This window comes from Dermacentor variabilis, chromosome 6, assembly GCF_050947875.1.
Source record: "Dermacentor variabilis isolate Ectoservices chromosome 6, ASM5094787v1, whole genome shotgun sequence".
NCBI classification, from domain to species: Eukaryota; Metazoa; Arthropoda; class Arachnida; order Ixodida; family Ixodidae; genus Dermacentor; species Dermacentor variabilis.
Genome location: NC_134573.1, coordinates 189,984,918 through 190,000,938, shown reverse-complemented (window position 1 = coordinate 190,000,938; position 16,021 = coordinate 189,984,918). Strand labels below are relative to the sequence as shown.

The following is a 16,021-nucleotide window of genomic DNA, read 5'->3' as shown; positions in this document are numbered from 1 at the left end:
ATCAGTAGATAGCTCTTCTAACTTTCCCGCATCGGGATTTTCCTCTCCGGTATCTGGTGCCTTTAACGTTACAGACTCAAGTTTATTCAGTTCGGGCGTGCTCTGAATATCAGCTTGCTGCGCCTCTGACCCTTTTTCGTTGTTTGATAACGTCGGCCCCGCAACTACCGCCTTTGCAGCGAGCTCCCGAACCTTCGATCTGGTTAAGGCCTGAACACTAGCTTCACCAAACAAAAGCCCCTTCTCGCGCAGGAGGTGATCGGACCTGTTTGAAAATAGGTACGGGTACTGGGGGGGCAGCATAGATGACACTGCCGCCTCCGTTTCAAGTGCTCCGAAAGGTCCTTCGATAAGCACTTTTGCTACCGGCAGACACACGCTATGAGCTTCCACGGCTTGCTTGATCCATGCGCACTCGCCCGTGAACATATGGGGTTCTACGTAAGACGGGTGAACTACATCCATCGTAGCTGCGGAATCGCGAAGCACCCGGCACTCTTTCCCGTTCACGAGGAGGTCTCGCATGTAAGGCTCGAGAAGCTTCATGTTCTCGTCAGTGCTGCCTATTGAAAAAAACACAACTTTTGGTGTTGTTTCCGGACACTGCGCCGAAAAGTGACCCGGCTTCTGGCACGTATAACAAACGCGCGCTTGCCTCATCTCGAACCGCTTTCTGCGTTCGGCTTCGGCTGCCGCCGTCTCCTTAGGTTCGGTCGCACTGCTTCCACTCGCATCCGCACTACGCGTGTTCCCCTTTGCTCTCATGGGTGTGAACTTCGGCCTCTCAAACTTCGAGCCAAATTCACCCTTTTGACCGTCCTTAGCTCCGCGAACCCGACGCGTCACAAACTCCTCGGCTAGCTCAGCGGCTTTAGCCACCGTACAAACGTCTGGCCTATCCAAGACCCAGTATCGCACGTTCTCCGGTAACCGACTATAAAACTGTTCTAGCCCGAAGCACTGCAGAACTTTATCGTGGTCACCAAACGCTTTCTCTTCTTTGAGCCACTCCTGCATGTTTGACATAAGCCTATACGCAAACTCTGTATATGACTCACTTCTGCCTTTCTCATTTTCCCGAAACTTCCGACGGAACGCCTCCGCAGACAGCCGGTACTTTTTTAGCAGACTCGATTTTACTTTGTCGAAATCCTCTGCCTCCTCTCTATCCAAGCGAGCGACTACGTCGGCCGCCTCGCCGGGTAACAAAGTGAGCAAGCGCTGTGGCCACGTTTCCCGAGAGAACCCCTGCTTCTCGCACGTTCGCTCAAAGTTAACCAGGAACAAACCAATGTCCTCTCCAAGCTTAAACGGCCGCATCAGGTCAGTCATTTTGAACAATACGCGTTCTCCTGCACCGTGTGCCTGACTTCCATTACGAGCGCGTTCCATCTCTATCTCGAGACGCTTCATTTCCAACGCGTGTTGACGGTCGCGCTCTTCTTTTTTCTCTTGTTGCTCTCGCTCTTTCTGTTCTTTACGTTCACGCTCTTCTTTTTCTTTCTGTTCTTTACGGTCACGCTCTTCTTTTTCTTTTTGCTCTTTAAGTTCGCGCTCCTGTCTTTTTGCAGTCTCCCTCTCCTCAATGGTCTCAAGGCATTCCGACAGCTCGTCATCCTCAGCCTCTAACTCAAGAATAGCCTTTAGCAGTTCAGGTTTTCTTAGTTTGTCTGAGACATCCAGACCCAACTCTCTTGCAAGCTCCAGCAATTTCGGTTTGCGCAACGACTTCAAATCCATGGCTGCTCTGAATGCTGCTTTCTCTACTGCTTACTATTGTCTTGCCGCAAACTAACCCGGCAGCAACGACAACCACAATTACCAGCTCTGTTTCTGACACTAACAAAAGCCTGGCAAAGCTCAGAAGAAGAAAGTCCCGCACTCACCAAACCTCGCAGTCAAGAGTTCAGCGCAGTCGTTCCGCTGCAGGCAACCAGTCATCACACAGGGCTCGTTGCACTGCTCCTGGATCGTCGATGAGCTGCTCAGCATACAGTCAACTGCATATCTTCGCTGCTGGCCTTCGTTGTCGCGATCCCACCGCTGCCACCAGTTGTTTGGATCCCACCGATGGCATCGGTTGTTGGGATCGCACCGCTGGTACGAGTTGTTGTGGTCGTACCCGCTGGTACGATTTGTTGGGAACTCGGCGCTGACGCCCGTGGTTGTACCTGGGTCGCAAGCCCCAAGGGTAGCGTTGGCCTGGCGGCCTGGGGTACAACTGGAAGCATCCGAAGGTCCCGGCAAAGCATGAGTCGACTGGTAACAACAAAACAACTTGTTTATTTTAACATCGCAAAGAGTTGGCGGTCAGGTTGACCGAAGTAGAGAGACGGGAGAGCACTTTACTCAACAGAAGAAATCGGAGCCCTCCTTTTGGCGTCCGGGGGCAGCTGTTTTTATACTCTCGCAGTTGAGGGCAAGAAGGAACCCCTCAATAGACGAGCACGTGATTGTACAATGGGCTAATGGTGACGCACACTGTCGTAGCGCCGCCGGTCGGGCACAAAGACTGGGAGGAGAAGGTAACTTCGGCTCTCGTAGCGCCTCTGGTCGGGCACAATGATTGGAAGGAGAGGGTGACCCCCTGCTGTCGCATCGCCGCCGTTCGGGCACAATGGCACATACACTCACACACGCACATGAAGACACGTGGCATCGGAACATGCCTGGAAACGCCTGGAAACGCCTGGCGGGGAGCGTTGCGGCGACGCCGAACGGGCCAAAATGTCTGCCGCCCCGCCGCAGTCGCGCCGGCAAAACCGCGCGTCGCAGGCGAAACGCAACAGACGCTAAAGAAAGCTCACTGAAAAAAAGAAAATGTAGAGTTGATTTACACATTAGCTGACACGTAGTAAAAGGGGCCCCCAAGACTGCACAGAGGTGCTCACACATGGCAAAACTTCAAGAGCTTGCTTTGCGACTGTCCTGTGTGCATTCTTTCTGTGTCCTGCCTTCAAAACGCGCCGTTATAACCATGTTCCAACATACCTCTCAAAAACCTGCGCGTGCAAACAGTCTGAATGACACTCGCTCTGGCATTGCTGTTCCGATGCCGGGTGCAATAAACTGCTTTACGGTTGACAGTGGGCGCTTCTTGATGGTGATGATTTATTGGCATCCCCTTTGAAACGGGGCAGTGAGAAATAGTCAAATAGCCTGCTTGATTTAATCAGGTATACTACATATGTTTCTCATTTTAACATTTTTGTATACGTCTCCTTAATATTTATTTCTCACACCTTCTCTATCTCGTATCGCTACCTATGCCTGTAACGGATCTGTTCGTATCAATCTCTTCCCTGAGTTTTTCCCACGAATACTAAAACGTCTCTTGCTCATCTCTGACTAGTTGATGCGTTCGTCCACTTTAGATCCAAGAGTTTCTGGAAAGTGTCTTCTCACTGGGCGAATCCCTTCGCATTTCGTAAGGGTGCGCTGTGTGGCCTCGGGATTTTGGCTGCAGCATACACAAGCCTCTTGTTGCGAAAACTTGCTCTGGTATGATCTTGTCCTTAAGAAGCCAGCTTGAGCCTCGAATAACAAGGCACGGCCCTTTGTGTTATCGCACAGATTTGCCCTTCAAATTAATTTTTTCCCACTCTTGTAATTCTGCATAATCTTTTTTACTTCCATTCTTTGCATCCAATTCGCTTTCTCTGTTTGTTCTCACTTCCTTTCTGATCACCTGTGGTAGTCTATTTGCACTTTCAGTTATCCTGTGTTCGGTCGCTGCCAACTTTCTCGACATCTTCCTCCATTCTGTGTCCACGCTTTTCAGGTACAGATGCTTGTGCACTTAGGCGCCCATTCATATTGGTCCATATTCCCGTGTCTTTCTTCAAAACTAATTTTGCTCAGCTATTCTTCGACTTCGACAGAGGCCCAACCCATGTCACCCTGCCGTGCCTCATTTGTGGTTTCACCGTGGGCCCCCAAAGCCAAACGACCTACCTATATTTGGTTAACTTCCAACCCCACAAGATATCTGATATAAGCACAGAATGGCATTTGCGAACGTTAGCCCTGGCACCATTACTCCTTATCAGATTCCACGCACTGCCTCATAAATGTTGTGGTCCCAAAGTGCTCTATGTTTGATTATTGCTGCATCGAGCTTCCCCTTTATTTTCAGGTTACCTTGGTGGGTGCTTGAGGAAGTCATCACTTATATAGGGTGTCCGGCGTAACTTGAGCCAAACATAAAATATATGCAAATGCCACGTAGCTGGACAGAATCAAGGTAATGTGGTTTGCCGTCGCTTGTAGATACTCGGGCACATGCTGCTAACAGAGGAAGAAAGTGCATCTTTGCGCAACGCGTTGTAGTACTCTACCACATGCCAGTTTTCAGTGTGAATCAGCGATGCGCTACTTCCTTATCAGCAAAAGCACTTTCTTTTACTTCTTGGTAACTTTTATTTCTTACCCCCGTGGCTTGTTCAGAACAAACATGTTTTTCGTGCGCTCCAGTCTTGCGCTCGTGTGATTCGCAGGCGGGCCTCCGCGTGTCGCGTCAGCTCGGCCGAGCGGCGGAGCGTTCCTCGAGGAGCACCGAGCCCCTGCGACAGGCGGCCAACCTGCACAACCTGCGCGCTGGCAGGATCGCGCTGGCCTCCAGGGTGCGACTGCGTTGCCGCTGGTGAGTGCTGGCAGCGCCGAGGCGATCTTTGATGGCGCCAAGGAGGGAACGCTGCACGGAGTCACAATTAAATAGAGCACCGAGGACGCTGTCTGCAGTTGACAGAAGAGAAAGTATTTTTGCCCACTGGTACGGGGATAAGCTGAAGGGACCATGCTCTGCCACAGGCGCCTTCTAGGGTATTTGTTCCGCACCCCTTTGTTATCATACGTGATCTTCTCGTTTACTGTATCGCTTTTGCTTGCAGTGTCGTCTGCCTGGGCTGTGCACACCACGCCCAATAGTAGTTTCCCCGCGGCTTGCATGCTGCGTCTAAGAAGTCGGAAACATTTCGTCCTCAGTGCACCCAGCCCTAAGTCAAGAAAAGCAAAGCGCCTTCCTTGAACTTGTCCAAAAATTTATTATGTTTATTAGCCGTGGTGTGTGGTTTCTAAGCTCGGCCTAAGCCGCATTTTAATTATTAAGCCTGCTTTGAATGTTTTACTGCCTCAGGATCAAATAAAGTTCACTGTCTGTCTGTCTGTCTGTCTGTCTGTCTGTCTGTCTGTCTGTCTGTCTGTCTGTCTGTCTGTCTGTCTGTCTGTCTGTCTGTCTGTCTGTCTGTCTGTGTTGGTGTATGGCGTTTGTGTATTACGCATTCAACTTGGCATCTGTATTTGCTTGTAAGACTCAATGTTCGTTTATCGATCTGCTATATCTAGGCTGCAGCGAAGAAGGTACCTGAAAACCGACCTGTTCTTCATTTTCCTAAATCATTCTTGACACTGATATGCCTTTGGTATCAGGGGCATAACCAGGGGGGGGGGCTTATGGGACTGCAGCCCCCCCCCCCCCGAAATTTTTTCGTGCTGTCAATGCACCGCCGACCAAAGCAGCCCCCGGCGCCGGAAATCATTCTGGATTTTGTCTAGAACGGTCTTTTTCATGCTCGAAAACACATTTCACCGCGAAAATTGTAAACTCGGGCTGGATTTCGTGGCAACACCCATGCACCGGGAGTCGCATAACGCAAGCGGCCCCATCCGAGCACAAAGTTTCAATGGTGTTTTGATGATAAACGGGCTCGCCGCGGCATGTCGCGGAGGCCGCGGCATCTACGGAGCGCATGGATAATTCCGAAACGTTATGGGTATAAATCTCATAAACTTTTGATGTGAAAGGTGCATTGACATTTCCAAAGTAGTGCTTTAGATTTTCAATTGAGGAACTTTGTAGGTCTAATGCTGTTATAAACATTTCACGCCAAAGGTGCATTGACTTTTCTAAATTCTTGCATTGGAACATACAACGGGACAAGCCAAATCAACACACTATTAGACAAGTTGACAAAGCACGCAGCGAGGTCCGATGAGGCGAAGCGTTGTGGTGGTTCATTTGTGCTGTCCTGTCACATGAAAAAATATCAATTTTTTTCACCTATACGCCAAGGCATCCATGTTAAGACACTAAAGCCAGCCAAGGTAACTACATTCTTTTTTATTTTTCATACTTTGACTTTTATTCGCGAGGACATATTGAGCGTCTTCAATTTTTTTTGGCCTTGCTACCCTACCCGCGGGCTGCCAGTGCCAGCCAGAGCGCATATGTTTTTCTCGTGTTGCCCTGACCACCGCGCAGCGCACTTCGGTGCGTATTCGGTTTGCTCTGGCGGAGAGGATTTTCGCCTGGCAGAGTTTTAGACGCTTTCTGGCTAGCAGACGAGAAAAAGAAACAATGGTCGCTTGCCGCCATCACTGTGGGGACTCAACGGATTGCTTCGCGTTCGCTTGAGGGCAACCTCTCCGGAAATACTTGGCTCGCTGGTGTAGGATACAGAGCAGTATGCGTATGGTTCTCTGTGGACCAAACGTCTCAATTTCTTTTCGATATTCCTTCGGTAGCCACATTAGCTGCGCAAAGTAGGCATTCAATTGTGGCCAACATATTTTCCTTGGAGTTTTTTTTTTAATTTCGGTGCCCTCGTCCCACAAAAGGAAGAAATACGTTGTTGCGGCGCAGCTAATTGTTGCATGGTGAAAGTTCTTCCTTTGCGGAAAGTAATGGGCCACGGGACGTCTCAGTTGCCGGATACTCTTATGATATTATTGCGATAGCAATTATATGGACACTCCAGGCGCATTCCTGCTGTCACCGTCACCCTCATGTTTCGTATAAAGTCCAAGGGCGATAACATCGTTACCGAGCGCCGCTTGCTGTATGTGCGAGTGAAAGCGTACGGGAAGGGGGGGCTGGAATGGGTGAGCCGACGATGGTGACTCAGCCTTGTGCGCGCAAAAGAGGAAAACGGAGAGCAAGCTAGTCATCTTGCGTCGTGCTCGATACATCGGGGGGAGTGGATGGAATGGGGGCGGTATCTAGGATTCTGTGAATCTGTGATTGGGCAACATGTTTATTTGCTTCGTTTGACGCATTATACACCATTACTTTTTCTTAGATACGTACATTTATTGGAGACTTATACGTATATTTAAATATCTTGTTGGGAGATATTGTGTATACGTGCAGTGAACTTTGTTTCCAGTGACACTTTTTTGCCCTTTATGGAGCTCTATCTTCGCATTTGTATATTCCAATGTATCTTCGCATTTCTAATGTACAGGGCTAGTCAAATGAAAGTGAGCCTACCCACCCCGCGCAATAATGGTTCGGTTCATTATCTGCGAGTCATGTGCGTAGAAGAGAGGAATGTCTCATTTACAAAAGTGACAAACAGGTGTGAGGATAAAGGTGAGGATAATGCTCTCATACATTCGGTTGAACATGGTTGCGTGACATATTGGAAACTCCACAAGTTGAACAGCGTGGTGCCGTGAAGGTTTTGACTGCTGAAGGTATTTCGGTAAAAGAAATTAGTCGCCGTATGGCTGCCGTGTACGTTGAACATCGCATTTCATTGGCCACTGTGAAGCGTTGGAGCAAACGGTTCAAAGGAGGACCTGAAAGTTGCAATGACGATCGAAGACACGACTAAAGCCATCGTGAAATCACCCTTAACAAAAGTGCAAAAGTTGATGAGGTGATGAGACAAGAACGGAGGATAAGCATCGATGAACTGGCAGAGCGTCTGAACATCAGTCACGATTCCGGTCACGCCATAATTCATGAACATTTTAGTCATCGGCTTTTGTGTGCGCAATGGATGCCCAAAATTTTGAATCACCGCCAGAAGATGGAGAAGCTCGGCGCTGCCTGGACTGATCTGATCTGGTATCACAATTAGGGTGACGACTTTTTGTCTGCAATTGTGATCGGGGACGAACCATGGTGCCACTACTACGAGCCTGAAACACGAAGGCAAAGCTTAAACATTCGAATTTACCACGCCCAAAGAAAGCAAAGGCTATCATTTCCGCCGGAAAAGTGTTGTTGACTTTATTTTTCGTTCGTCAGGGACCATTACGGACAGAATTTGCTAAGTCTTGAGAGACTATCAATTGTTTCCGATGCTGTGAAACGCCGGAACGGCTGCGTGTTGCAATCAAGAAGAAACGATGTGGAAAATTGACGAATGGGGTTATCTTGTTCCACAACAATGCCCGTCCCCACATAGCTGATGTATTTAATACAAAACTGGCAACGTTCAAGTGGGAAACGCTCCAACATGTCTGACGATGACGTGAGAGAGTCAGTTGCAGACTTTTTGAAGCAGCAACCCAAGGAATTTTATGAGACCGGAATCACGCGTCACCTCAGTCAATGGGACAAATGTTTAAATGCTCATGGAGACTACTTTTAAATAAGGTACCCCGTTTGTCATATATTCGCACTGGTTCACTTTCATTTGACTCGCCTTCGTATATTTTGCTGAACTCCTGCTTTTTATACGTGCTCTCTATTGCGACTATAATTTCGGTGTAATTACTCACGATGCACGACCGGTGACAGCTGCTCCTGCGCAATACATTGGAACAAATGTCAGCGTCACTGATATTTGGCACTGGCCGTTGCATACGTACATGAATGTAAACATGGTTCTTGAATGACAAAGTTTCATTACCATATTTTTTCTCAACTTGTTCATTTCATGGCCTTTACATTTCTCATATCAGCGGCATGCACTGCTTTGCTGGTTTCGAACTGATGTCGTTCTAATGTTCCTGTGATATTTTCTTTACTTATTAAATAGACAAAAAACATGGAAGCATTGATATCAGTTATTTTGGACACAATTTTTGGCACATACGAGTATATTCTTTTACGAAGAATGATATATTTTATTTGTTTTTACGGTGCGTAGCGTTCAAGAATTCGTTTGCACCATCTTTAGCACTGGCAATGCAATTATTATTCATCTGTTTGATCCCTCGACAAATTGTTTAAAAGGAATCTTTAGCTCGGGCCCCACTCCGACGCGGCCTATTCAAATACATGTAAAACGCATAAACGCTTTTCTAGGATAACCTCTGGATCGCTTTTAATGAAATTTGCTGCATTTGAGAGAGAAAGTTACATTGTAGTGTCTGTTGGAAGCAAGATTTCGATTTAGGGCCTGAATTTTGTTTAAAATTATTTCGAAAATTTTGAAAGTTCGGAAAAAATAGGAGCACGACGTTTACAATCTAACAGCTCTGCATCAAGAACAGATATCGCGGTCTGTGAATGGCATCTATTATAACAGTCAAAGCGGACAAATTTGGTATGTCAATTTGTATCTCATGTGAATTGGCTACGTTGTGTACAAAGGTTCTGCAAAAGCCGTGTTTCCATAATACTAAATTTTTTAGATTCATGTGTAACTGACCAATTTTGTCCGCTGTAGTTGTGCTATTAGATGAAATTCACAGAATTGTGATATCATTTTTCATTGTTGAGTTACAGAGTTTTAAACTTGATAGTTTCGTTTGTGAAAATGTGCGACTTTGGCCAATTTTTAATTAAACATTTACGACCTAAATGAAAAATTCGAAACCAGTAGTCACTATAACTCCCCCCACCCAAGCTTTTCTTTTAAATGCACCAAACTTCGTCAAATTTGATGCAGTGGTTGCCGAGAAAAACGAATTCCCCTTCTACATGTATTTAGATAGGCGTACCCGAGCTAAAGCTTCCTCTTATGGAGGATGCCGACCGAGCTGCAACGTAAGCACCCCCCCCCCCCCCCGAACGAGATTTCTAGCTACACTGATTGGTATATGCTACCACACTATATATGTACTATACTGTATACCGCGCCGATGAGGAAAATAGGGAATAGTGATCACATATGCAGCGCTCAAACCGGGCCGTAGAGAATGTTCACTGCTACGGTATCTCAAAAATGTACTTCGAGACATTCGTAACGACCTGAGGCACTGCAACCAGTTACGAGCCTCGCACTACATTTGCATGATACTGAATCGCGTATACAGAGGGGATCCCACTTGCCTACAGCGATCTAGCCGAGCTCTGCGCAAAGGAAGCAGCAAATTTTAAGGGAGGTACCGAGTTACGAAGAAACGACTCGAAACGCCAGTGGAAAAACGTGCTCCGCCGTACGCTGCTCGAGGCTCTAGACGAGCGTGATCACCCCTGTAGGTTACAAGTTTCGTAAATTGTTGTATTATACAGCTTTTTTTATTTTACCTTTCGAAATGCACTAAAGTTTATTCCTTACTGCACAGGGATAATATCCTGTGCAGTAAAGTCTGTTACCGGTATGTGCTTGCGTTCACTAAGTGTTTGCGAAAACACAAATATATGGCTTCATGCCCGTGAGCTTTTTCAAGGCTAGTAACGACATACTGTCCTTTACAGAGCCTGTAGCTTCACGTACTGCGGCGTTAACGCAGTGAGTGCACTCGTCTGCAGGCACAGCTATCCGACGCTGAGTTGGGTTTCTCTAATGGAATAGTAAGCTGCTGGGCCAGTTGTTTTGACATGAATTTTGCAAAGGGGAGCGCAGAAGCGTTGCGGAGAAAGGAGGCGCGAACAGGAAAGCCGCTCACTTGCAACTAAGTATATATTCAGAGACAAAACGATTTCACACAACCTAAAAAGAATCGGGAAGCAACACGGCCTTGACCTCGTCTTCACAGCTCCTCTCCAGCTTTCTCGGTTGTGCGCCATTACAAAATGGCCACAACAAGAACAAGACCTGTGCAAAGAAACACACGAAACCGCTCGCCTCCTGTGCTATCGAAGTGGTGTATAGGATACCAATCGACTGTGGGATAGTTTACATTGAGCACACGGGGCGCTGTCTAAATGACAGGTTAAGCGAACATTCTTCATTTTTAAAGGCCCTGAGCAACTGAGCGCACCTTCCTGCGCACTGCAGGGATTGTGGCTGTAAGCCCCTTTTCGATAAAACCGATATTAAAAGTAGATCCAAAGGCAGACTCCAAAAGGAAATCCTCGAGGCAGGCCAGATTCACGTTCGCGCCAACTTTTGTATTGGTGCTCCGTCAGTGCGTCTTGTGGCTAAGGAATTTGCGTTGCTGAAGTTTCTACGCCACTCTCCCCCCGAATGTGTTTTTGGAAGGAGGAGGAGGAAAAACTTTATTTGCTCGAATTGGTAAGAAATTAGCGGTGGCAGATATTGTGGCCGTCATCAATGACTTTTGCAGGCCACTTGCACGTGCCATTGTTGCTATCACCTTACAATATAGCTGCCATTATTCGTGTAGTGATTCATTCCCCGTTGTTAGGCGAACATATATATATACGAAGGAATACGAATAACGAATAAACGAAGGAGCACAATTACGAAAATTGCATTTTGAATGTTTTAACGTTTCGGCTGTGGCACGGCCTTCGTCAGAATAAACGTCAGAATAAAAAGTTTAGTCTGACGAAGGCCGTGCCCCGGCCGAAACGTTAAAACATTAAAAATGCAATTTTCGTAAGTGTGCTCCTTCGTTTATTCAAATATATATATATATATATATATATATATATATATATATATATATATATATATATATATATATATATATATATATATGACAGCGCATGACAGCGCATGCGCAATAACGTTCCTGGTGGTACTGAACATATACTCAGTCGCAAGTGAGCGTCTTTACGGTCCACGTCTCCCTTTTACGCAGCGCTTCTGTGCTCCCCTTTGCAAAAATCGCCTCTAATGGACTTGATGCCGCAGCATATAATGTGACCGGCGTTGAACGTAGCTTCGCCTTCATTTACACACCTTTGCGTCTCTTTAGCGAGAGAGAAAGTATGGTTTACAGCGAATCTAGAGCGCCTGACGTGCTTTGTTGCTCGAGATGCACGCGCTTGCGAGATCGCCTTATCAACGTCTCGGCAGCCATTCTGACCTACCTTCGGGCCGCCTATAGTCGCTGGAATAACCGAATAGCGGATGTGTAAGCGACGAAGGTGTGCGTGCTGGCGCTGCTTGTGAATCTGGACGTCAAGAGATCGCCTGGCATTGATGGGATACCGAATGCGTTTCTAGTACAATACGCTGAATGGTGCGCGAAATATCTAACCCTATCACAGCGAAGCTGATTAGGGCTAGGTCCTGGCGGATCTAGTCAATTTTTCATACGTGGGCCGATCCCGCAGATAGTGCAATACCGGGCCGACCCGCGGCGGAGGGGAAACAGGGCTTAAGCATTCCACGTACGTGCGCCGCTCCCGAAGATAGCGCAATACCGGGCCGATCGTCGGCGGAGGTGAAGCAGACGTTAAGCACTCCTCATATATATACGTGGGCCGATTCCGAAGCTAATTAGGGCCGACCCGTGGTGCAGGTGAAGCAAGCGTTAAGCACTCCCCATACGTGGGTCGGTCCCGAGTTAACGCAATACCAGGCCGATCCGCGGCGGAGGTGAAGCAGGCGTTAAGTACTTCCCATACGTGGGCCGATCCCAGTGTAATGCCGCGCCTACCCGTGGCGGAGGTGAAGCAGGCGTTAAGCACTCCCCATACGTGGGTCGGTCCCGAAGTTAGTGCAATACCAGGCCGATTCACATTGGAGGTGAAGTAGGCGTTAACTACTTCACATACGTTGGCCAATCTCAGTGCAATGCTGGGCCGACCCGCAGTGGAGGTGAAGCAGGCGTTAAGCACTCCTCATATGTGGGCCGATTCCGAAGCTAATGTAATACCGGGCCAACCCGCAGCGGAGGTGAAGCAGCCGTTAGGCACTCGTCATACGTGGGCCCATCCCGAAGCTAGTGCAATAGCCGGGCCGACCAGCAGTGGAGGTGAAGCAGGCGTTAAGTACCTCCCATACGTGGGCCGATCCCTGTACAATGCAGGGCCGACCCGTGGCGGAGGTGAAGCAGCCGTTAGGCACTCGTCACACGTGGGCCCATCCCGAAGCTAGCGCAATAGCCGGGCCGACCCGCAGTGGAGGTGAAGCAGGCGTTAAGTACCTCCCATACGTGGGCCGATCCCTGTACAATGCAGGGCCGACCCGTGGCGGAGGTGAATCAGCCGTTAGGCACTCGTCACACGTGGGCCCATCCCGAAGCTAGCGCAATAGCCGGGCCGACCCGCAGTGGAGGTGAAGCAGGCGTTAAGTACCTCCCATACGTGGGCCGATCCCTGTACAATGCAGGGCCGACCCGTGGCGGAGGTGAAGCAGCCGTTAGGCACTCGTCACACGTGGGCCCATCCCGAAGCTAGCGCAATAGCCGGGCCGACCCGCAGTGGAGGTGAAGCAGGCGTTAAGTACCTCCCATACGTGGGCCGATCCCTGTACAATGCAGGGCCGACCCGTGGCGGAGGTGAAGCAGCCGTTAGGCACTCGTCATACGTGGGCCCATCCCGAAGCTAGTGCAATAGCCGGGCCGACCCGCAGTGGAGGTGAAGCAGGCGTTAAGTACCTCCAATACGTGGGCCGATCCCTCTACAATGCAGGGCCGACCCGTGGCGGAGGTGAATCAGCCGTTAGGCACTCGTCATACGTGGGCCCATCCCGAAGCTAGTGCAATAGCCGGGCCGACCCGCAGTGGAGGTGAAGCAGGCGTTAAGTACCTCCAATACGTGGGCCGATCCCTGTACAATGCAGGGCCGACCCGTGGCGGAGGTGAAGCAGCCGTTAGGCACTCGTCATACGTGGGCCCATCCCGAAGCTAGTGCAATAGCCGGGCCGACCCGCAGTGGAGGTGAAGCAGGCGTTAAGTACCTCCCATACGTGGGCCGATCCCTGTACAATGCAGGGCCGACCCGTGGCGGAGGTGAAGCAGCCGTTAGGCACTCGCCATACGTGGGCCGATGCCGAAGTTAGTGAAATGCCGGGCAGACGCGCAGCGGAGGTGAAGCAAGCGTTAAGCACTCCTCATACGTGGGCCGATTCCGAAGCTAGTGCAATACCGGGCCGACCTGTGGCGGAGGTGAAGCAGGCGTTAAGCACTCCCCATACGTGGGTCGGTGCCGAAGTTAGTGCAATACCAGGCCGATCCATGGCGGAGGTGAAGCAGGCGTTAAGTATTTCCCGTACGTGGGCCCATCCCAGTGCAATGCCGGGCCGACCCGTGGCGGAGGTGAAGCAGCCGTTAGGCACGCGTCATACGTGGGCCCATCCCGAAGCTATTGAAATAGCCGGGCCGACCCACAGCGGAGGGGAAGCAGGCGTTAAGTACCTCCCATACGTGGGCCGATCCCTGTACAATGCAGGGCCGACCCGCAGCGGAGGCTTTTATTTTCCTCTTTCATCTCTCCCCGCACATCTCGTGTTCCTCAGATTGGTAGCTTCTGAACGGGTCAAACACACCGAAAGGATATATATTCACACGACAATCAGCACACGGCCACTTCCTCCCACCTCGCCCGCCTTCGCCTCCCAGCCTTCTTCTTCTGGTACAGTTCACCGTCCTGTAGCTGGAGCGTTAGCGATCAGCCAAGTTCTAACACTCGAGCAGCCTTACTTGCTTAACGTCCTTGTTAAGCGTTTCGCGTGCGCACCACAAAGCTTGCTGTCGCATTTAACACGAATTCTTAGCCTAATCTATATAGGCTTTCAATTATGTCACTGTCTTCTTATTTCTTCTCGAGCGTCCTAGCCCATCGTTTGCAGTGTTGTTGTCCTACTAGCCTGTGTGACACTCATCGGTGTCGTGCTTACTGGTATATGAACCGTCGCATGAAATGTAACATTTCCCTTTTAGCTTTTAAAGCGATTAGCATTCTTTGTCTACTTCAGCAATTTTGAATCCCTCTGTCCGTCCGTCCGTTCGTCCGTCCTTCCTTCCTTCCTTCCTTCCTCTTACACCAACCCAGCGGCCCGAGTTGTCTGCCTACTTCGGTCGCTCGATATATGTGCCTTTGGTCGCGATGCCGTCGTGGTCGTTTCATTGTCGGCATCCCAACCTCGTGATCTTACTCTCGCCATGCCGTCGTCGTCATGCCACCTACCTTGACCCAGTTACTGAAGCTGTCTAATAGCTTGGGCCAATAGGCTCGTGGTTGTGTTGACATCGCCGTCGTTCCATCTTTGTCATCCGAGACTGGGCATGCCATTACGCAGTCGTCATGTGTTGTCGCCGTGTTCGTTCCATTGTCGTCATTTCAGCCTCGCGATCTGACTCTTCATGCTGTCGTCGTCGCACCTTTGACTCGCTGGTTCAATGTTAAGTGATGCAGCGCGAAGCACGGCAGATGGATGCAGGAAAGGCAAGGACGTCCACTTCATTTTTGTGTCCCTCTGTCCCTTAGCGCTGCACCACTTAACATTATGGAAAACCAACTAGATCAAATCACCACCTTAGATTACAAAGTCCATATCAGGGACGTACCCAGGGGAGGGGGGGAGAGCCCGGGGGGGGGGCAGGGACTCCCCTCCCCACCCACGCTACCACTCCTCACACACATTCCTAAAGCGCTGCCAAATAAATCGTGAGACTTGGCAGCTATTCGACAGTCACTTTTTGCTGCCCTTTTCACTCCTTTTGGATGGCAGTAGTTATCGTCACCTCCTGGGGTGTGAAGTCAAGTTTTCGCATCGATTCAGTGCCCGAACGATCAACTCGAGCTGCGTTCAGTTGTCATGTATTGAGCGGTCGCGCGCACCGCTGTTGCTTCGTTATTTCAACCATCTTTGTTTAGAATAATCCAGGTACCAGAAAAGGAATTCGGTTCGTGATCAGCTGGCCTGTATGCTTGTGGAACTAGGTGCGGCCGGAGAAAACGTCAGTTGCGTTTAACCTTTAATATGCTTCATTATTTCCTCGAGTGATGGCTTGCCGTGACGCTGGCAGATCCTCGGAACCATATACCTGCGATATGGGTTAGATAAGGTGGAAGATAAGATAATGAGAAACAGCGTCCATCATCAAACCCTGCAATAACCGTTAAACCCATAAGGAACATGAATGTAATCTGTTACCTTGTATGGTTTTTCCCTAATGTACAGCACTTTTCGTGCAAAATTGACAGCTGGAAACAAGAATCGCAAGGAATTCAGAAATTAAGCGATCTGCTAAGGGAGAGAGC

The 16,021-nt window shown here is 49.2% G+C and overlaps 1 protein-coding gene across 1 annotated transcript in view; it reads left to right on the top strand.

The window, feature by feature from the left end:
• LOC142585988 (protein Wnt-16-like) overlaps positions 1–16,021 on the top strand; it is a 277,621-nt gene that overhangs the window by 155,759 nt on the left and 105,841 nt on the right. The window contains exon 4 of the mRNA XM_075697163.1: positions 4,497–4,642. Coding sequence (XP_075553278.1) covers positions 4,497–4,642 — 146 coding nt within the window. The remainder of the gene's footprint in view (positions 1–4,496; positions 4,643–16,021) is intronic.